We start from the raw sequence: 23367 nt of genomic DNA on the forward strand, positions 1-23367 counted from the left end.
GTGAACCAGTGGATGAAAGAACTCTCTCCCTCTCTCTCCAATTATTCAAATAAATAAATCTTTAAAGAAAAAAAAAAACAGAAAATGAAACTTATAATAAAAAAGGGAGGCAGAATTTTTTTAAGACTTATTTATTTCAAAGGCAGAGTTACAGAAGCACAGAAAGGGGGGTTGGTCTTCCAACAGCTCGTTCTCTCCCAAAATGGTGTAACAACCAGAGCTGAGCCGATCTGAATCCAGGAGCGTGGAACTTCTTCCTGGTCTCCCTTGCAGGTGCAGAGGTCCAGGCCATAGCAGAGAGCTGGATCAAAAGTGGATCAGACGGAAATTGAACCGACACCCATATAGGATACTGGCACTGTGGGCAGCCTGCCAAACCACAGCACCCACAGAATTTAAAGATTTGAAAAATTCTCAGCCTGACTAGTCTTTTGTAAAGACTAAAGAGGGGGGCCAGCACTGTGGTATAGTGGGTAAAGCTGCCGTCTGCGGTGCCGGCATCCCATATGGGCACCGGTTTGAGTCCCGGCTGCTCTACTTCTGATCCAGCTCTCTGTTATGGCATGGGACAGCAGTGGAAAATGACCCAAGTCCTTGGGTCCCTGCACCTGCTTGGGACACCCAGAAGAAGCTCCTGGCTTTGGATTGGCCCAGCTCTGGCCACTGCAGCCATTTGGGGAGTGAACCAATGGATGGAAGACCTCTCTCTCTTTCTGCTTCCTTCTCTTTGTGCAACTCTTTCAAATAAATTAAAAAATCTTAAAAAAAAAAAAAAAAAAAGACTACAGAGGTGTGTCTAGGAGAGAATTATCAAAGTACAGCCAAGGGTGTTTGATAAAGAGAATAACAGATAGACAATGGAACAATGGTACCTTTTCAGGTATCTTCAGGGCTGCCATTTCCATCATTGCCCCAGAATGTCAGGATCTTGAGGCAAGAATCCTTTCAGGCCGGCGCCACGGCTCACTAGGCTAATCCTCCACCTGCAGCACCGGCACCCCGGGTTCTAGTCCCGGTTGGGGCACCAGATTCTGTCCCAGTTGCTCCTCATCCAGTCCAGCTCTCTGCTATGGCCAGGGAGTGCAGTGGAGGATGGCCCAGGTCCTTGGGCCCTGCACCCACATGGGAGACCAGGAGGAAGCACCTGGCTACTGGCTTTGGATCGGCGCAGCGCGCCGGCCACAATGCGCCAGCTGTAGCGGCCACTTGGGGAGTGAACCAACAGAAAAAGGAAGACCTTTAAGTCTCTCTCTCTCTCTCTCACTATGCCTGTCAAAAAAAAAAAAAAAAGAATCCTTTCAAGGGATGAGCACAGGGTTACCACAGGACTTCAGCACTCACTGCCCAGGACTGCCTCAAGTCTCTGCCCAAAGCATTTCCCAGTAGCACTCCTTGGTTGCCCTAGCTGTAGCTCAAGGGTGCCCAAGTGCACCTCAGGTTACTGTTCTTGAGGGACAAATGGTAAACCTTGATGGCATCCACATAGTGCCACCTCTGAGTATGAGTTGCAGAGGCATAGTTTCTCCAGTCTAGATTTCAAAGGATTTTTTAGAAGATTTATTTGTTTGAAAGGCAGAGTTACAGAGAGGCAGAGCGGAGGGGCAAAAAGATCTTCCATCCAGTGATTCACTCCCGAGATGGCTGCAACAGCCAGAGCTGAGTTGATCCGAAGCTAGGAGCAAGGAGGTTCTTCTAGGCCACAGCAGAGAGCTGGATTGGAAGTGGAGCAGCCTGGACTCAACCCCTGTCCATATGGGATGCCGGCATGGCAGGTGGCAGCTTTACCCACCAAGCCACAGGCAATGCAAAACAGAGCTGTGGCGTCTGGGTTGCTACAGAATCCTCCCTAGCACAGATGTCTGATACAGATGTTGACATGAGAGCAGAGCAAACCCTATGATTCCAGAACTGGCAGAGTGCAGTACAAGCCTTGAAGAATCAGAGGCACTCATACCAAACTGTGAGAGCTACAGCATGAGCCAGGCTAAACCCAGCAAAAGTCATGGGGGCAGGGTCTCCAGAAGTTATGAGGACTAACACTCCATCTCAGTGTGTCCAGAAGGCAGAATACCGAATTCAAAGACGATGCTATGGTTTGGATGTGTCCCCTTAAAGTTCCTGTGGCTCTACCTCTGGTGGAGCTTGCATCCTATGAGTCCCAGCTGCTTCATCTCCAATCCAGCTGCCTGCTAATGCACCTAGGAAAGCAGGGGAAGATGGCCCAAGTGCTTGGGCCCATGCACTCACGTGGGAAACCCAGAAGCTCCAGCTCCTGGCTTCAGATCCACCCAGCTCCAGCTGTTGTGGCCATTTGGGGAGTGACCCAGCAGATGGTACATTTCTGTCTCTCCCTCTCTCTCCAACTCTGCCTTTCAAATAAATAAATACATCTTAAAAAAAAAAAAAAAAAAAAAAAAAAACTTCATGTGCTAGAAGTTTGGTCCCCGATGTCACAGTGTTGAGGTGGTAGAATCTTTTAAGACACTGACCTAGTAAATGGTCACTAGATCATAGAGTCACTGTCCTCCAAAAAGACTGAGGTGGTTCATGCAGGACTGAGTTAATTCTTACCAAAGAAGCTTATTTTAACAAAAGGATACGCTGTATGCTTGGCCTCTGCTGCAGCCAGCTGGCTCCCTTTCTATTTCTCTACCACACTGTGATGCAGCTTGAGAGGCCCTTGATAGGAAGGCAACACCTCACTCTTTTTTTTAAAGATTTATTTATTTATTTGTAAGTCAGAGTTACACAGAGAGAGAAGGAGAGGCAGACAGAGAGGTCTTCAACCTGCTGGTTCACTCTCCAGTTGGCCGCAAAGGCAGGAGCTGCGCCAATCCAATGGCAGGAACAAGGAGCTTCCTCTGGATTTCCCACACGGGTGCAGGGGCCCAAGGACTTGGGCCGTCTTCCACTGCTTTCCCAGGCCATAGCAGAGAGCTGGATCGGAAGTGAAGCAGCCGAAACGTGAACCAGCGCCCATATGGGATGCCAGCACTGCAGGCGGCATCTTTACCCGCTGTGCCACAGCACTGGCCCTAACCCTCACTCTTAAAAGACTTCCAAGAGTCTGATTTTAATAAATCCTTTTCCTTCATAAAATAACTAGTCCAGCTTTATAAAATAGCAATGAAGTTGACTATTAGAGAAGATCTTTCATTCTCAAGCATCAAGAGTTAATGTTGTTTGCCTGTTGGGTTTTGGATCTATCTGAATCCTTTTATCCCCTTTGCCTTTTGGAATGGAAATGTTTATGCCATGCCTGTCCCATCACTGTATTTTAGGTACACATAAACTGTTTGATTTCATAGGCTGACAGCTGGAAAGCAACTTGCCCTAGGTTGAATCATACCTTGAGTCTCATCCATATCTGATTTTGATGAGACTCTGGACTTTGAAATTTTTTATTGGTGCTGGAATGAGTTAAAACTTTGAGGGCCCTTAAGGTGGAATGAATGTATTTTAGGAATGAGAAGGAAATGCATTGGGGGATGGGAAGAGGGTCAAGGGCAGAATGCTATGGTCTCAATGTCTCCCCCCAAATACCTATGTTGAAGCTTATTTAATAACAATGTGATAGTACTAAGAGGTCAGGCTTTCAGTAGGTAGATAAGGTCACAAGACCAGAAAACCCTTATGAATGGTCTTAGTACCCTAAAAAAAAAAAAAAAGAAAGAAAGAAAAAGACAAAGGAACTGTCCTTCCCTTCCACCATGTGAGAACACAGTAGCATGGTTTTGCCTTCAAGCAAAGAAACCAGCCCTCACCAGATACCAAATGTACCCACATCTTGGTGGTAAAGACTTTCCTAGCCTCCAGAACTATGAGAAATAAATATTTTTATCAGGTAATATTGTTATAGCTGCAGAAAAGACTAAGACACTGGGGCCAGAGCTGTGGTACAGCAGGCTAAGGCATCGCCTGCATCTAATATGGGCCTGGTGTATGTCTCAGCTGTTCCTCTTCTGATCCAGCTTCCTGCTTATGGTCTGGGAAAGCAGTACAAGATGGCCCAAGTGCTTGGGCCCCTGCACTCACAAGGCAGACCAAGAAGAAGCTCCTGAATCCTGGCTTCGGACTGCCTCAACTCTGGCTGTTGCAGCCATTTAGGGAGTGAACCAAGGGATGGAAGAACTCACTCTCTTTCTCCCTCTCTCTGTAACTCTCTCTCAAATAAATAATCAAATCTTTAAAAAAAAAAAAAAACTAAAACATTATGGGATTATAATCAATTGGCTAATTATTAGGCAGATATGAATCTCCATCTGAATAACAACTGAGGCAAAACTGATATTCTTTTTATTTTATGGCTAAGCAAACTGATTCAGAGAGATTAGATAGCCTGCCCAATGCTACAAAGTTAGCAAGTGGTACAACTGGAATATTAAAGCAATCTTGTCCTGCTCTAATTTGACTTTCAGTTTTTAAAAGAGAAGTATAAATCAAGAGACAAAATATCAACTTTTCCATTTTCAAATGATTACAACACATTCAAACTTTGGACCAAAGGATATGACAGTATGGAAAGGAAAGAATAAGAACTTCTACATCTGTCAGCAGTTACCCCAAATACCAAATATATGAACATATCAATAACCTATTTTAAAAAGAATAAAAAAAAAAATCTCACAGCTATTCTCCTTTACCTTCACTCTTACCCCCTCTTAAGGAAATGAAATTAATTCTCCAACAACATCACACTAGATCAGTGTTACCCCAAAAGGTTTCTCTGGGTTCCAATAATTGTGCAAAAGGTGTGGGCCGGGGCGGGGTGAGAGGGAGAGGAGTAAATCAACTTCTTTTCTGCATAACTTACCAGAATCTGCATATAAAATTGAGGTGAGCCTATCCAAAATGGAGACAGAGAATTTCTCAAACTTACTTGACCAGGAAACCCTTTCTATATGCTGAATCTTGAGGAACTAGTTTCATAGAAGACATTTTACAAAAAGTGCCCAGCGAAAACTGGTGAGTATTCCTCTGCTAACAAGTACATCACAAACAAGATGTTGGTGATGCATACCCAAAGGGATGAAATCCAAACCTCTTAATGTGATTAGCAGGCTCTCAACAAACTGTTCTATGCTAACCTTTCCTAAAGGGTGTTCAGTTTGAGTTTCAACTCTGCCACTTAATAGCCGCAAAGTTTTGAGCTACATTTTCATAAAATGGAGATTACATCATCAATTATAAAATCAGAATATACCATCTCCGTTGCAAACTTCAATGAGGAGTTGCATAAAACAATGAAATCTTAAAAAATCTGTTTAATAATCTTGATGGTTCAAAGGAAGAAAGTTGAAAATTAACAACTCAAGAATCTTTAAAACATGCAAACACATGGAAACTGAACAACATGCTTCTGAAGGAACCATGAGTCACAGAAGAAATCAAAAGAGAAATTAAAAAAAATTTCTGAATATGAATAAAGACAAAAATACAACATATCAAAACCTATGGGATACAGTAAAAGCAGTGTTAAGAAAGCAGGTTATAGCAATTGGTACCTTCATCAAGAAACTGGAAAGGCACCAAATAAGTGAGCTATCAATGCATCTCAAGGACCTAAAAAACAAGAACAAACCAAACCCAAAGTTAGTAGGAGGAAAGAAATAATCAGAAATAATAAACAAAATTGAAACTCAAAAAAAATACAAAAAATAAGTGAAATGGTTTTTTTTGAAAAAAAAAATGAACAAAATTGATATACCACTGGCCCAATTAACCAAAAAAAGAAAAAAAGGGGGAAGATCCACATCAATAAAATCAGATGAATAAGGAAATGTAACAGATACCACAGAAATAAAAAGAATCATCAGAAATTACTACAAAGAGCTATATGGAACAAATTGGAAAATCTAGAAGAAATGGAGAAATTCCTAGACACATACAATCTACCAAAATTCAAATCATGAAGACACAGAACACCTAAACAGACCAATAACCCAGAAAGAGATTGAATCAGTAATAAAGGCCCTCCCAACAAAGAAAGTGCAGGACCAGATGGCTTCACCACTGAATTCTACCAGACATTTAAAGAAGAACTAATTTCAATTCTTCTCAAGCTATTCAAAATGACTGAAAGGGAGGGGATCATCCCATCCTCCTTCTATGAGGCCAGAATCACCTTCATTCCTAAACCTGAAAAAGGTACAACAGAAAAAGAGAACTACAGACCCATTTCCCCGATGAACACAGATGTAAAAACCCTCAACAAAGTACTAGCTAACTGAATCCAACAACACATCAGAAAGATCATTCACCTAAACTAAATGAAATTTATTCCTGGTATGCAGAGATAGTTCAACATTCACAAATCAATGTGATACATCACATTAACAAACTGAGGAACAAAAATCATATGATTATCTCAATAGACGCAGAGAGAGCATTTGATAAAACACAATATCCTTCAATAGGGACGGAAGGATCATTCCTGAACACAATCAAGGCAACTTACGACAAACCCACAGCCAGCATCTTATTGCATGGGGAAAAGTTGTAAGCATTCCCATTGAGATCCCACTCTCACTACTGCTATTCAATATAGTCCTGAAAGTTTTAGCTAGAGCCATTAGGCAAGAAAAAGAAATCAAATGGATACAAACTGGGAAGGAGGAAGTCAAATTATCTCTATTTGCAGATGACAGGATTCTATATATAGGAGAACCAAAAGACTCCGCTAAGAGACTACTGGAACTCATAAAAAAGTTTGGTAAAGTGGCAGGATATAAAATTAACACAAAAATCAATAACCTTCACATATACAGACACTGCCATGCCTGAGAAAGAACTTCTAAGATCAATCCCATTTACAAGAGCTACAAAAAAAAATAAATACCTTGGAATAAATTTAACTAAAGATGTCAAAGATTTCTGCGATAAGAATTACAAAACATTAAAGAAACAGAAGACACAAAAAAATGGAAAAATCTCCCATGTTTGTAGATTGTAAGAATATCATCAAAATGTCTATACTACCAAAAGCAATTTACAGATTCAATGTGATCCCAAAATACTAACAACATTCTTCTCAGATCTAGAAGAAATGGTGCTAAAATTCATATGGAAACAAAAAGATCCCAAGTAGCTAAAGCAGCCTTATACAACAAAAACAAAGCTGGGCAGATCATAACACCATATTTCAAGACATCCTACAGGGCAGTTACAATCAAAACAGCCTGGCACTGGCAAGAAAGCAGATGAGTAGACCAACGGAACAGAATAAAACTCTATAATATAATCAATCCACCCATCTACAACCAACTATCTTTGACAAAGGAGCTAAAATCAATCTCTGGAGCAGGGATGGTGCTGGGAAAATTGGATTTCCTCATGCAGAAGTATGACACGTCTACCTTACACCTTATACGAAAATTCACTCAAAATGGATCAAAGACCAAAATCTATGACTAGAGAACCTTGGGGAAACTCTCTAAGACATTGGCATAGGCAAAGACTTCTTGAAAAAGACTCCAGAAACCCAGGCGATCAAAGCCAAAAGTGACAAAGGGTAGTACATCAAGATAAAATGCTTCAGCACTGAAAAAAAAAAACAAAAACAAAAACAAAAAACAAAAAAAAAAACCTCTGCAAAGTGAAGAGACAACCAAAAAATAAGAAAAAATATTAGCAACTATCAAATTGGTAAAGGATTAATACCCAGGATCTACAAAGAGCTCAAGAAAAAACAAACAAAAAAATAACAATCCAAACAAAACAATCCAGTTAAGAAATGGGCAAAGGACTTCAACACGCATTTTTCAAAAGGAAATGCAAATGGCCAACAGACACATGAAAAAATGCTCAAGATCACCAGCCATCAGAGAAATGCAAATCAAAACCGCAATGAGGTTTCACTTCACCCCAGTCAGAATGGCTCTCATACAGAAATTAACAAACAATAAATGATGGCAAGGATGTGGGGAAAAAGGTACCCTAATCCACTGTTGGTGGGAATATAAACTGGTGCATCCACTGTGAAAGACAGTATGGAGATATCCCAGAAATCTGAAAAAGAGGTCTACTCTATGACCCAGCCATCCCACTCCTGAGAATTTATCCCAACAAAATGAAATCAGCATATGAAAGAGTTATCTGTACCCCTATGTTCACTGCAGCTCAATTCACAATAGCTAAGATATGGAATCAACCCAGATGTCTGGATGAAGAAATTATACATACACTATGGAATACTACTCAGCTGTAAAAAAGAATGAAATACTGTCTTTTGCCACAAAATGGATGCAATAGCTTAAATATCACGTATCATGGATTCTTCCAAATTCCTAAACAACTTTTATTAACACTTCTACCTCTGATATATGGTACTATGCCATAACTTGAAATTTAAAACTCTTTTACTAGACTATGCACTCATATTATGAGGATCATGTTTGAAACATCTCTGTGGGGCCGGCATTGTGGTGCAGCGGGTTAAAGCCCTGGCCTGAAGCGCTGTCATCCCATATGGCCGCCGGTTCTAGTCCCAGCTGCTCCACTTCCAATCCAGCTCTCTGCTATGGCCTGGGAAAGCAGTGGAAGATGGTTCTGGGGTCCCTGCACGCACATTGGAGACCCAGAAGAAGGTCCTGGCTCCTGGCTTCAGATCGGCGCAGCTCCGGCCGCTGCAGTCATCTGGGGAGTGAACCAGCAGATGAAAGATCTGTCTCTACCTCTCTTTGTAACTCTTTCAAATAATAAATTCTTTAAAAAAAAAAAAAAAATCTTAGTATTCCAATATCTAGGTGGCACCTGGCCCAGAAATGTCCACTACATGTTTGATAATTAAATGATGTTATCTAGTAAGTGTCTAAGTGTCTAGAGCAACATAAGCTGTCATTTATAAAAGATTTGAGTTGTCTGCATAAAAAAAGTTTCTAAAAAGGAAAGGTGACACTATTTTAAGGCACAGTGTACCTGAGAAACTGGCCCTTATGCTGTCACACCTTTGACCCAAAATAGCCAAAGCAATGCCTATGACAAGACTTCTCTGTCTCTCTCTGACATACACACACACACACACACACACACAAATCTTTAACAGCAGTTTTAAATTGATCAAGTGGCTTAATCTGTACCCAGTATGCTAGTATGTTGTTTTGACCTGAAATTTTTAAAAAGATATTAAAAAATTATTTCAAAGGCAGAGTTACAAAGAAAGAGGGAGAGATAGGAAGATCTTCCATCCACTGATTCACTCCCCAAATGGTCCCAATAGCCAGGGCTGGGCCAAGCCAAAGACAGGAGCCTGGAACTCCAACCAGGTCACCCACACATGGGTGTCAGGGACCCAAGCACTGGGGCCATCTTCTGTTGCTTTCCCAAGAGCATTAGCAGGGAGCTGGATAGGAAGTGGACTTGAACCAGCAGCCATATGGGAATGTTGGCATTTCAAGCAGCAGCATAAGGCTGAACCCAAGACAGATTTCTTTTTTCTTTTTCTTTTTTTTTTTTTAAGATTTATTTATCTAAACGGCAGAGTTACAGAGAGGCAGAGGCAGAGAGAGAGAGATCTTCCACTTGCATTCACTGGTTCACTCTCCATATAAGCCAAAGCGAGGAGCCAAGAGCTTCTGGGTTTCCCATGTGGGTGCAGGGGCCCAACGACTTGGACCATCTTCTGCTGCTTTCCAAGGCACATTAGCAGGGAGCTGGACTGGAAGTGGAGGAGCCAGGAGTTGAACCGGTGCCCATATTGGATGCTGCCACTGCAGGTGGCAGATTTATGCACTATGCCACAGTACCAGCCCCAAAGACAGATATTGTTTTTTCCAATCTGGAAAGAACTGCAGTGCAGCAAGACTGCTAAAACAGGTGATTCTGAGGAACTCTGCAATAATCATAGCCTCTCCAAGATGAATGCTGCAAATCTGACCAACTAAATTGGGCTCGTAGGTGAAGCTATTTAGTACTGTCTATCTGAATACTTACTGCAAACTGTCTTACAATAAGACAGTTTGAGATTTATGCCAAACTGCTATTTTTTCACAACCTAAAGCTGCCAATAAAGCAATGTTCTGAAACTTTTCAACTGCTTATGTTTCCTCAGTAAAGTAGTTTGGAATTTAATGGAAAATGAAAAAATTATTTCTAAAACCAGCTTACTCATCACACAAAGCATCAATTTAAGATCACCTTAACCTACAGTTTACTGACAACTTAAGAAGGGTAACCCTGAATTTTTGAAAGAACTCAATCCAGGTCTCCCCTGAGAGTGAAAGGACCCAATCACTAGAACATCACCTGCCGTCTCCCAAGGTGTCCTCAGCAGGAATCCTGATTGGAAGCAAAGCCAGACTCAAGCCCAGAGACTCTGATTCAGTATGTGGGAGACTTAACTGCTGCACCACCAAATACGCTCTCAAGTTGTTTTTGAGTTTCTTTTAATACTTATTTATTTTCAAAGTCAGAGTTAGAGAGTGGGCAAAGACAGAGAAAGGATCTTCTATCCACTGGTTCACTCCCCAGCGGTCAAGGCTGGGCCAGGCTGAAGCCAGGAGCTTCATCCAGGTCTCCCACTTCTATATGGTGGGATGATGCCACGGGCCCACCGCCACCCCAAGTTTATTTTATAATGGGGTAATTATCTCTAGCTCTAGGCTAATCTAACCATAAGCGTGGCCAATTAGAATAATGCAGCAAAGACTGAATGAATATACCACTCAGATAAAGACTTAATTTTAGTATAATGTGTTGTATCTGAACCAGTTACATTCTACTGCAAAAAGAACATGGGCTTTGAAATAAAACAAATGTGATTATAAATCCTCTCAACTACTTCCTTCGTGACCTTGAAAAATTACTTAGCATGTGAGTGCTAGTTTGAACTGTCAAATGAAAAACATACCCACCTTATGAAATAGTTAATGAGTAGGAATATTAAATGTGACAGAAGAGCATTATTTATAATATGCTTGCCACACAGTGAAGTACCCATGGTTTTTTTTTTTTTTTTTTTTTTTTTTTTTACAGGCAGAGTGGACAGCGAAAGAGAGAGACAGAGAAAGGTCTTCCTTTGCCGTTGGTTCACCCTCCAATGGTCACCACGGCCAGCGCGCTGCGGCCGGCGCACCGCGCTGATCCAATGGCAGGAGCCAGGTGCTTACCCTGGTCTCCTATGGAGTGCAGGGCCCAAGCACTTGGGCCATCCTCCACTGCATTCCCTGGCCACAGCAGAGAGCTGGCCTGGAAGAGGGGCAACCGGGACAGAATCCGGCACCCCGACCGGGACTAGAACCCGGTGTGCCGGCGCCACTAGGCGGAGGATTAGTTTCAGATTTTCTATATTTTTTATTTAAAAGCCAGAGTGACATAGTCACAGAGAGAAACAGATCTTCTATCTGCTGGTTCACACTCCAGATGCCCACAACTGCTAGGGCTGGACCATGCCAAAGTCAGGAACTCCATTCAGGTCTCCACATGGGTGGCAAGAACCCAAGCAACTGGTCTATCATCTGCTGCCTCCCGTATGCATTAGCAGGAAGCTGGACTTAATCCTAAGCACTTTGATATGTGATGTGGGCATCCCAAATAGCAGCCTAACCCCACTGTATCACTGCAGCCATTTTAAATGTCATGATGACTTATGTTTTACATCTCCTGTCCCAATCTTTCCCAGGAACTCCAGTCTCACATCTACCTCCTCAAAATCTTTAATCCAATGTCCTATATCTCAAAACTAACATATTCAAAACCAAACTCTTTATCCTCTATCCACAACATCTGTTATCTGAACCATCTCAGATGGTACCAACTCCATGCTTCCACCTCCTTGAAGCCAATCCTTTGACCCCCTCACACTTTACATATAATCTGAAATTATGTTAGCTCTACCTCAAAATATACTTGGAATCTGACTAGTTCTTGCCACTTCCACTGCAATGTCCTGCCTACATACACTACCATCACTTCTCACTGATTACTACAAGTTATCTCCTAAATTTTCTCCAGCCCTCTTCTTTACCAGAGAATCCTCTGTAAAACTAAGATCAAATCACTCCTTTGACTCAAAATATAAGTAAAAATAACTGTTCCCCTTTCCTTACTCCACAACAGCCTTACTGGTCTTCTAATGTGCTCTGAGACCTTAGCTCTACTGGTTCCCTCTACCTGAAATACTTTCTCCTGATAACTTGCCTTGGCTATCATTATTCCAGTCTATGCTCAAATCTCATCATCAGGGCTGATGTTGCGGCGTAGCAAGTAAAGCTGCTGCCTGTAACACTGGTATCCCATATGGGCACAGATTCATGTCCTGTCTACTACACTTTGGATCCGGCTCCCAGCTAGCTAATGGCCTGGGAAAAGCAGCAGAAGACAGCCCAAGTACTTGGGCCCCTGTCACCTAGGTGGGAGATCTGGAAGAAGGTCTTGGCTCCTGGCTCTGGCCTGGCCCAGCACTTGACTGCTGCAGCTATCTGAGGAGTGAATCAGTGATGGGAGATTTCTGTTTCTCTCCCTCTGTGTAACTAACTTTGAAATGAATAAACAAATCTTTAAAAAAAAAAAAAAAAAGCTGGCGCCGTGACTCAATAGGCTAATCCTCCGCCTGCTAACACGGCGCCAGCACCCCGGGTTCTAGTTCCGGTTGGGGTGCCAGATTCTGTCCCGGTTGCTCCTCTTCCAGTCCAGCTCTCTGCTGTGGCCCGGGAGTGCAGTGGAGGATGGCCCAAGTGTTTGGGTCCCTGCACCCGCATGGGAGACCAGGAGAAGCACCTGGCTCCTGGCTTCGCATCAGCACAGCAAGCCAGCCGCAGCAGACGGGGGGGGGGGGGGGGGGGGGGGGCAACGGAAAAGGAAGACCTTTCTCTCTGTCTCTCTCTCTCTCTCTCTCACTGTCCACTCTGCCTGAGAAAGAAAGAGAGAAAGGAGGGAAGGAGGGAAGAAAGGAAGAAACTCATCCTCAAGGAGGATTACCCTGATCTGCCTTTTTAATTCTGTTAACAACTCTACTTCTATATTACCATTGCCTCTGACTTAACTATCCTTTGTAAAAAATAACACTTGTCGGGGCCAGCATTGTGGCACAGTAGGTTAATACTCTGCCTGTGGTGACGGCATCCCATATGGGCACCGGTTCAAATCCCAGCTGCTCTACTTCCCATCCGGCTCTCTGCTATGGCCTGGGAAAGCAGCAGAAGACGGTCCAAGTCCTTGGGCCCCTGCACCCGCATGGGAGACCCAGAGGAAGCTCCTGGCTCCTGGCTTCAGATCGGCCCAGCTCTGGCAGTCGTGGCCATTTGGGGAGTGAACCAAGTGAACCAGCCGATGGAAGACTTTTTTCTCCCTCTCACTCTACCTTTCAAATAAATAAATAAAATCTTAAAAAAAAACAACCTGTCATCTTTCTACATACCATGAAATTGAGGTTTATACTTATAATATGCCTTGCCCATAAAAATACAAGGGCCACAAAAGAAAGAGTATTCTATTTATTTCACTAATGTATCTAGAACAATATCTTACACAGAGTAAGACACTCAATGCCTGTATCTCATAGCAGAAAGTGCTGGTTTGAATCCTGGCTACTCCACTTCAGATCCAGCTCCCAGCTAATGCACTGGGAAGGCAGCAGATGATAGCCTGAGTACCTGGGTGCCTGCCACCCATGTGAGAGAACAGTATGGAGTTCCTGGCTGCTGCTTTCAGCCTGACCCACTTTTGAAGTGAACTGAGAGATGGAAAATCTTTCTCTGTTTCTCCTCCTCTGTCACCGTGACTTTGAATTAATTAAAAAAAAAAAAGAAAGCAACACAACATGAGATTAAAAAACACTATTCTTTTATTACAAACACAAATGAAATTCCCCAGTGATTACTAGACTCTTTACAAAATACTAAGCTATTAAGTTACGAAAGACGTGATTTACACATCTACTTCTAGATAGTGAACCACTAGGAAAAAACGGTCTTGCTGTGGCTTTTCAGCCAGTAGTGCAGAAAATACAGTTTTTATTAGCATACCAAGTTTGAACCAGATTACTGAAGATTCTACAAGCTCCTTAATATGTATGAAGCATATATTGTATAAACTTATACGTAAATATTCATAATACATTAGCAATTTAGTGCAACCATTTACAATAGGAAAATTATATACAATCTACATATGCATTATAAAGAACTTAATAACACAAACATATAGTGGAATACCATGCAGCCATGAAAAAATAGATTTCTACATGTGAATGTGGACAAACTACAAGATAAATGATTACATGAGAAACTAGGCTTTCATGTGTGTGCACCCACCAATGTGTGTTTATATCTGTGAAAGGTGAGGAAATACAAATGTATGTATAAGAAAAGAATATTCTTGAATGGCTATAAAATAAATTGAGAGGCTGAATTTTAGAGAGATCTAGGTAATGAGAGAGACTATTTTGTGTTTTTAAATGTTTAACCTGTGCATATACTTTTTTAGTTCCAAAAAACAGATGCTCCTGTTTTCAAAAGCTGAAATACTTTAAAATTAAAGATGTAATTAAAAACTAGCTTTAGGAACAATATTTTTGAAAAAAACAAAGGAAATCAAAAAAAATGAGACACCAAAAAAGAAATAACTTCAGGAAAAAATTCCTCTACATACCAATTAATTCACTCAAAGTTTTGAGAACAGTATGCCCTTACCTATGAAAAGAAACTACACTACCGAATGGTGGGCGTTTTTTCCCATTACTTTTTATTTATTTATTTTCATTTTATTTGAAAGGTAGAGAAACAAATCTTCCAGCCACTGACTCATTCCTTGATTGACCTCAAGAGCCAGGGCTGGGCCAAGTGGAAGCCAGGAGCCCTAGGGCGCCATCAGGGTCTCCCACATGAATGGCAGGGGCACAAGTATTTTTTTTTTTTTTTTAAGAGATTTATTTATTTGAAAGGCAGAGTTACAGAGAGGCACAGGCAGAGAGAGGTCTACCATCTGGTAGTTCTCTCCCCAGACGGCTGCAACGGCCAGAGCTGCACCGATCCAAAGCCAGGAGCTTCTTCCAGGTTTCCCACGTGGGTGCAGGGGCCCAAGGACTTGGGCCACCTTCTACTGCTTTCCCAGGCCATAGCAGAGAGCTGGATTAGAAGCGCAGCAGCCAGGACACGGGACAGGAACTGGAACCGGCGCCCATATGGGATGCCGGCACTGCAGGTAGTGGCTTTACCCTCTCTGAGGAGCCCAAGTACTCTGAGGAGCCTTCATTTGTTGTGCATTAGAAGGAAGTTGGATCAGAAAGGAAGGACCAAGAACTGAAACCAGGCACTCAACAGAAGCAGGTGTTCCAAGCAGCAACTTAAGTGGTGCACTAAACAATAGCCCCTGGTGTCTTTTTAAAAGTTATCAGAGGGCAGCCCGGCCCTGTGGTGCAGTAGGTTAATCCTCTGCCTGCAGTGATGGCATCCCATTTGGGCACTGGTTCTAGTCCCGGATGCTCCACTTCCTTTCCAGCTCTCTGCTTTGGCTTGGGAAAGCAGTAGAAGATGGCCCAAGTCCTTGGGCCCCTGCACCCGCATAGGAGACCCAGAGGAAGCCACTGGCTCCTGGCTTCGGATCGGCGCAGCTCCAGCCATTGCGGCCATTTGGGGAGTGAACCAGCAGACGGAAGACCTTTCTCTCTGTCTCTCCCTGTCACTGTCTGTAACTGTACCTCTCAAATAAATAAAATCTTTTAAAAACAAAAAAGTTGTCAGAGGGAAGGGGAGTCCCAAATATTGAACATAAAATAGTTGTTTTCTACAACAAAAACACATAACAGCAGAGAAGCACTTGAGAGCTGAAGTGATTTGAGGTCATACACTCTATACTCCAATCTCCTATGTCTAAGGCCACAAAGTCATTTCTAAGAGCACTAAAATCATAATCTCAGGTCTCCCCAGCCCAGGACTAATGGCTTTGACCTAACTCAGTCCCAGCTTTTGCAGCCACTTGAGAAGTGAATCAACAGACGATCTACCCCCTGACAAGCCCCCAAAATGCCACTCTGCCTTTCAAATAAATAAAAAGTAAATCTTTTTAAAAAATGAAAATAACCCTCAAGTAGATTAACTGAAAAACAAGTATTTAAATCTGGTGACAAATTCTTATCTTGACAAAAATTTTCAAAATATCATTGCTAAGTACTGTAAGTGTCCACAGCTTTATACACAAAACCAGATACGGCTATAAAAAAGCAAGCAAAAGGGGCTGGGCTGTGTAGGTAAAAGTTGCCACCTGAAGTACCTGCATCCCGTATGAATGCCAGTTCAAGTCCTGGCTATCCCACTTCTGATCCAGCTCTCTGCTATGGCCTGGGAAAGCAGCAGAAAATGATCCAAGTCCTTAGGCCCCTGCACCCACCTGGGAGACCTGGAAGAGGCTTCTGGTTTTGGTTCAATCCAGCTCTGACTTGCGGCCACTTGGGGGAATGAAACAGCAGATGGAAGATGCCCCTGCCCCTGCCTCTCTGCCTTTCAAATAAATAAATTTGAAAAAAAAAAAAAAAAGAAAAGAAAAAAAAAAAGCTGCTCCAAAATAAAAACAAATATAAATTTTCCAAATCAAGAGAGACAGACTCAAGAGAGAAATTCAAGCAATAAAAACAAATGAACCAGGATGGACATTGTGACATGGCAAGTTAAGCCCCCACTTTGGACAGTAGCATCCAGTCAAGTGTCAGTCAAGTCCCAGCTACTCTGCTTCCAACACAGCTTCCTGCTAATGCAGGCTGGGAAGCACTGGGTGATAGCTCAAGTGCTTGGGCCACTGCTACCTGCATGGGAGATCCAGATGGAGTTCCTGGCTCCCAGCCTCAGCCCGGCCCAGCCTAGTTGCAGCCATTTGGGGAAGGAATCAGCAGACAGGAAGATCTCTTTATCTTTCCCTCACTGTCACTCTGCCCTTCAAATAAATAAATAAATCTTTTTAAAAAAAATTGGGGGGAAGATGGAAATGTAGAGGTTACCCATAGGTGTATTGATAATATTCAAAACTGTTGCAAATAAGACTGAAAGCTCACTATGTGCCTGGCAATGCCTTGTAGTGCCCCACACAATTCTCATCAACAATTCTGAAGAATGCGATATTATCTCCTCTTTTTAAAAGACTTGTTTCTTTGTTTAAAAGGCAAAGAGAGCAATCGATTGACTGATCTATCTTCCATCCACTGGTTTCACTACCAAGTGACCAAAATAACTGGGGTTGGATCAGGCTTAAGCCAGGAGCCAGGAATTACATCCAGGTCTCCCATGTAGGTGAGAGGTACTCAAGTGCTTGAGCCATCATCTGCTGCTTCCCAGATGCATTTTATTAGCAAGGAGCTGGATCAGAGGCAGAGGATCCAGGACTTGAATCAACATTCAGATATGGGATGCAGGCAGCTTAATCCACTTTGTCACAAAGTCTGCCCCATCTCTATTTATTGCTTATTTGCTAATTTATTTATTTATTTATTATTTATTTATTTGAAAGGCAGAGTCAGGGTTGGGTGGAGAAGACTGTCTATCTGTTGGTTCACTCCCTAAATGGCCCACAATGACTGACTAAAGTCAGGAACTCCATCCGGGTCTCCCACATGGATGGCAGTGACCCAAGAACCTGGGCCATCATCTGTTACTTTCCTAGGCACATTAGCAGGGAGCTGGAACAGGAGTAGCGAGGACATGAACCAGGCACTCAATATAGAAAGCAGGCATTGCAAGCAGCAGCTCAACTCACTGCACCTACAATGCTGGACACCCATCTCCATTTTTAAGACTGAGACACAAAAGGCCGGCCGCAGCGGCCATTGGGGGGTGAACCAACGGAAAAGGAAGACCTTTCTGTCTCTCTCTCTCACTGTCCACTCTGTCAAAAAAAAAAAAAAAATTGAGACACAAAAGTTAAAAATGTACCCAAGAACAAAAAGCTAGTAAATAAAGGAAGCAGGATTCCATTTGAGATAAATCTCATTCCAAAGCTTTCACTACTAAGTTAACAGAACTGAAAAGATAAGTGTTATTTTGGGAAAATAAGTAAGTCTAATAGGTTACAAATAAAGTAATACACATAAAACACAAATACTGGGATAATAAATATATTGGCTACTAAATAATAAATATACTGAATAAAGCCATTTTGAAAATCTAGCTGGTAGAAAATATTAGAATCATTAAAATGTCAATCATTCAGTTTAGCAGTTAAACATTAGAAATTTCAACAAAAATATAAAGTGCCAAAAAATTAAAGTAAAATTTTGTGCTTTTTTTTAATAAACTCATCTCCCTAAAAACATCCTGAATGCCAGAAAATGTTTACTACCAAACTGCCGGGTCAACAGAGGAACTCTAGGACAGCAGTTTTGGGAGACAGATCCGGGACACCCCACAGGCTCAATGTCCACAGCCACTTCAGGACTCTGCTCCACGTAGTCTGCCACAACACTCCTCAATCACCCCCACCAGAGCTCAAGCTGGTCCAGGTGCAGCTTGAGCTAACCTCCCAGAAGGCACAGGTGAAAACCCTTAGTGGTGTCCGTATGATGCTGCCCGTGCAGGTGCAAATTACAATAGTTGTGGGACCATGTCAGCCTGCACCTGGATTTCAAAGGACCTCAAGGACAGCCTCAGGGGCCCAGGGAAAGACGGTTGCAAAGGCAGAGCCACCACAGAGAATGACAAGATCAATGCCCAAACTGTTGGAGCAAGACTACCAAAGTCCCCTCTCTCTTGGCAATGCCAAGTGGAGCTGTGGGAGTGGCGCAGCCGTGGAGATCACCAGCATGCAACCCCAGCCTGGGAAAGCGGCAACTATGAGACTCCAATTGGTGAGAGCTGCTGGGCCCTGACCCCAGCAAAATCATACACCTGGGGCCTTGGAAACCCAACACCCACCCCCAGTGTGTCCAAGATGCTGGAATCTCCAGTTTGTACACTACTACATTTTGGAAGCATAAAGCTTGTTAATTTCACTGGCCCACAGCTGGAGAGGTATTTGTTTCAGGATAAATCCAGCCTTGAGAGTCACCCATCCCTGATTTAGGTAAGACTTTGGACTTTCAACTCGATGTCGGAATGAGTTCAGATTTGGGGGACCAAATGGGACAGAATGGATCTATTTTGCATTGTAAGACACATGAATTTTGGAGACAAGTACTAGAGTGCTATAGCTTGAACATGTCTCACAAAGTTCAAATGCTGTAAACTTAATACCCAAGGCTACCAAGGCTATCAGTGTGTTTTTTTTTTTGGGGTGGGGGGGGTGGGGGGAGATGGTGCGGAGCCTGGAGCCAGGATCATGGCATAGTGGGTAAAGCCGCCGACTTAGATGCCAGCATCCCATATGGGCACCGGTTAGAGACCTGGCTGCCCAACTTCCGGTCCAGCTCCCTGCTGATGTGCCTGAGAAGGCAGTGGAGGATAGCCTAAATCCTTGGGCACCTGCACCCACAAGAGACACCCGGAGAAAGTTCCTGGCTCCTGGCTTCAACCTCGTGCAGCCCCAAATGTTGTGAGCATTTGGGGGGAGGAACCATCCAACAGAAGATGTCTTTCTTTCTCTGACTCTTCCTCTGTGTAACTCTTTCGAGTAAATAAATCTTAAAAAATATATATATAAATTAAAAAAAAAGGAAGGGAGGGAGGGAAGAAGAGAGGGAAGAAGGGAGGGGGCTAATAAGAGGTGATTAGGCCACAGAGGCTCTTCCCTCAGGAGTGGATTAGCATCTTTACTGTGGAGTCAGCTGGTGGGAGAGCGGTGCTATCAAAAAGGAACCTTCAGGCCCCTCTGCACTCTTGCGCTCTCACCCTTCCTCAATGGGATAACACAGCATGAAGGCCCTCATCATATGCCAATACCTTAATACTGAATTCCCCAGCGTCCAAAAGCTAAGAAATAAAATTTCCTGACTTTATAAATTTCCCAGTCTTTGGTATTGTTACAGCAACACAAAATGGATTAAAACAGCATATAATACTTAAATAAAAAGTTCAAAAACACACATGCCTGCACATACACGATAACAGAGGAAAAAGAAAAAACATTAAGGTGCAAAAGAAGCCAAACAAAATATTAACACAGGAACATCCAGCTTATCACAGCAGATCAGCTTATAACTCCTCAGCATAAGAAATACTGCACATTCTTACATTTTAAAAAGAGCCAAGATAAAAATAAATAAAACTGTCTCAGTAATGCTAAAGATCAGGTCAGCAACTAATAAAATTAAATTTCTCAAATAGTAATCTCTTAGAAATGTGCTATTTTAACTGCTTCATACTCTTAACAGATCCAGCCTGTCTCAAAAGATATAGTGTAACACAGTACAAGAAAGCAGACTAACAATTGAGCATATAAAATTCAGAGTCCATGTTGTTACCAACACAACCCTCTTCCCTTATTCCTGAACAACTTCACTTAACACACACTGATAGGAAGCAACTTGATTTCATCCACATGTCACAACCTAGGCATTACTGAAGAGATACCAAGAAGCCTACCACAGAAAACAGAAGCCTTATGTTTCCGCCAATCAAGTTAAAGTAAACGCCCCCGGCTCCAAGAATGAAAATCGGCTATTTAATTAGAAAACTGTTACAGGAGTACTAGGTTTTCCAATGCTTTTTTAGCACTAACTGCCTGAGCTCCGGACCCTATCTCATTCCTCTTCTCATCTGTGGAATGGTTCCACCCCGGGGTCCATGCTAGTTATTTTTCTCCTACCTCAGGGGCTTGCTTACCCTTCAACTCCCCTCTTCCCCTGTTTACATCCTGTCCTATCTTCCGTGTCGCAACTCTACCCATTTTAAGTTAATTAGAAAAGCCTAGAACGATGGCATATTAACTCAAAGATCAGCATTTTCAAACGGGCCTTTTTGTGGGTAAGAAAACTACTGCTTAGTTTCTTTCACTGCTTATTACTCAAATAACTCGAGTCCAAAATCACCGTCCAGCAGAAGTTTACCATGAAAATACAAAGTTGCTGCTCGAGAATGATAAAATTTCACCAATAAAGTAACTGCTTTTTACAAGACATCTGAAGTTACAAATTAATTATCCTAGCATTTCAGCTTCACCAAATACATCTGCATTAAAGTCAGGACCATCACACCAAAGGAAACACATGATCTGTTAAATAAATCTCGAAAACAAAACAAAAAACCTGACACCTACTCTCCTTTTTCTTCGCAGGCAACATTCCAAAAAGTTCAGAGGTTACACTTGCACTTGCACTTGCAAGCTTCCCCGACTAACAACTAAGAAGCCGCACGTCAACAGACACTAACGAACGAAAAAGTAAAAGCTATAGGCGGCACTCCACGGCTCGGCAGCATACAGCCGTCCACCGCACAGCACAAGTTTTCAAGGCACCGCGCTAGGAGTTTGCTCATCCAAACCTGTAGAAGACAGGACTCCAGACGACGGGCGCAAAGTCGCTCAAGCTGTCCGAAAACTATGTTGAAATGCAAATGCTGTGAAATTCCTACACTACACTCTAGATTAAACCTGAGCGCGCTAAAGACGCGGCGGTCGCCCTCTCCTAATCCTTAGAAAGCATTTCCTGCCTTGGGAAACTTCCCTCCGTCCTTTGAAGCGACTCCAGGAGGCCTTAGGCCCGCCCCCTACCCCCACCCACTAGGGAACCTCCACTCTCGGCAGACTCCACTCCACACCGGCACGCAGAACACATGTGGCCTCCAAACCCGGCCCCTTTCCACACCCCCCGGAAACGACACCCCCTTTCTCACACTCCGCACGCCACAGCCCATCCCCCTTCCTCCCCGCCCCCACTCGCATCACCCCAGTCCACCCACCCACCCACGTTCCCAGGAACCCAGCCTCCCTGGCTCGCCCAGGGCAGTGGGGAGGGGAAGCAGGAAGAGGGAAGGAAGGCTCCAGGCCCGGCCTAGGCCGCCCAGACCGCCTCGGGGAGCTGAGGGGGGGAGCCCGCCGGCCCAGCTCGGCTCCCGTCCGCGGCAGGGCCTCATCCGGCCCCAGGCCTGGCCTCCGCTGCCGCCCCGAGGCCCAGGCGGCCCTCCCGGCCCGCAGCACACTCACTGGCCAGCCGCGGTCCATCGAGTCCCCCGCTGCTGCCGCCGCCGCCGCCTCCTCCGCCGCTGCTGCTGCTGCTGGCGGCTCCGGCGCCCGAGCCGCCCAGGTCCGGCTTCTTGGGCCCCGGGGGCGGCCCGGCTCCCCCGGCCGGGGCCGCTGCTCCGGACGCGAAGCCGGCCACCGGCGCGCCCGCCAGAGCCAGGGGGACGCTGTTGCTATGGAGGCCGAGGCCCGGGGCCGCCCCGGCGGCCGGGTCCTCATGCAGGAACTGACACTCCTCCCCGTAGAAGCAAGTCTTATCCTTGGCATAGTAGCGGCAGTACTTGAGCTTCACGCCCGCCGCCGCCGCCCCGCCGGGGACACCCCCGGGCCCCGGCGGGGCCACCACCGCCACTGCCGCCGCCGCCAGCGAGGAGGAGGAAGGGGAGGCGGCGGCCGAGGGGGGCGGGAGGCCGCCGCCACTGTTCATGGCAACGCCGCAGCCTCGTCTTCCGCCGCCGCCCGAGGAGCCGCCGCCGCCACCATAGACGGGGGAGGGACGGAAGACGCTGCCGGTGCCGGATAAAAGCCTGGGCGGGTGGGTCTGTCCCGCTGCGGGAGCCGGAGCCGCCCGGGGAGAGGGGGGGAGGGGAGAGGGGAGGGAGGAGGGGGTAGGAAGGAGGGGAGGGGAGGGGGAGAGTTGGGATTCTCTCACTCACTCTCTCGTTCTCTTTTCTTAAAGGGGCCGCGCGGGACGGCGGGGTGGGCACGCGGGCCCAGACGGGGACGTCGAGGGCGCGGGCAGGGGGGAGAGGGAGCGGCGGCGGCGGCAGCAGCGGCGGCGGCGGCGGCGAGCGGGTGGGCAGGGCGGAGGGGCTGGTTTATTTTTAAATTCTGCCTCCACTCGCTCTCTCGCGCTCTGGTTCCTCCGAGTTGTTTATTCCATTTTCCTCTTCCTGAGACGGCCGTCGCCGACGCGCGTGCGCGCCGCGGCGCGGGGGCTTGTGGGTAGCGGGAGCGCGTGGGGAAGCCCGGCTGGGCGTCGGGTCCCCGGGGCATCCGCGAGCCGGCAGCGGTTGGACGGGCGGGCTTCGGCGGCGGGTCCGGGCGCCGCTCCGAGGCCGGAGTTCTCACGAGACCGGAGGCCCTTTTGTCGTATATTCTCTTCCTTGTAAAGCCAGGTGTCCTTTTTTTTTTTTTTTAATGGAAAAGACGGCATGGGCAGACTGTAGCCGGTCATTTGGAAGGGACCGTGGGCGTGGGGACGCGGCCCGAGCCCTGGTTCTGGCTGGAGACTCGTTTCTGATTGCCACACTTCCTCTCTTGCCCTCCCCTCGAAGGTTGGGAGAGCTACAGGACCCATGATGACCTTAGCTTCTGGGCCCTTTGTCAGAAACC

At 44.9% G+C, this 23367-nt stretch overlaps 1 protein-coding gene across 12 annotated transcripts in view; it reads right to left on the reverse strand.

Moving 5' to 3' along the window:
* The window catches only part of PAN3 (poly(A) specific ribonuclease subunit PAN3), a 153145-nt gene extending 130676 nt beyond the window's left edge, over nucleotides 1-22469 (reverse strand). For 5 of the 12 annotated variants that reach the window (XM_051834118.3, XM_008275215.5, XM_089304277.1 and 2 more), the window contains exon 1: nucleotides 21997-22469. In XM_051834118.3, coding sequence (XP_051690078.1) covers nucleotides 21997-22459 — 463 coding nt within the window. In that variant the 5' untranslated portion in view covers nucleotides 22460-22469. Of the gene's footprint in view, nucleotides 1-5504; nucleotides 5563-21111; nucleotides 21226-21335; nucleotides 21611-21996 lie in introns of those variants that run through there. The other 7 variants (XM_089304279.1, XM_051834120.3, XM_089304285.1 and 4 more) reach the window with 7 other exon arrangements.
* Nucleotides 22470-23367: the final 898 nt, after the last annotated feature.

This window comes from Oryctolagus cuniculus, chromosome 9, assembly GCF_051225735.1.
Source record: "Oryctolagus cuniculus isolate XC-2025 breed Fujian yellow rabbit chromosome 9, ASM5122573v1, whole genome shotgun sequence".
NCBI classification, from domain to species: domain Eukaryota; kingdom Metazoa; phylum Chordata; class Mammalia; order Lagomorpha; family Leporidae; genus Oryctolagus; species Oryctolagus cuniculus.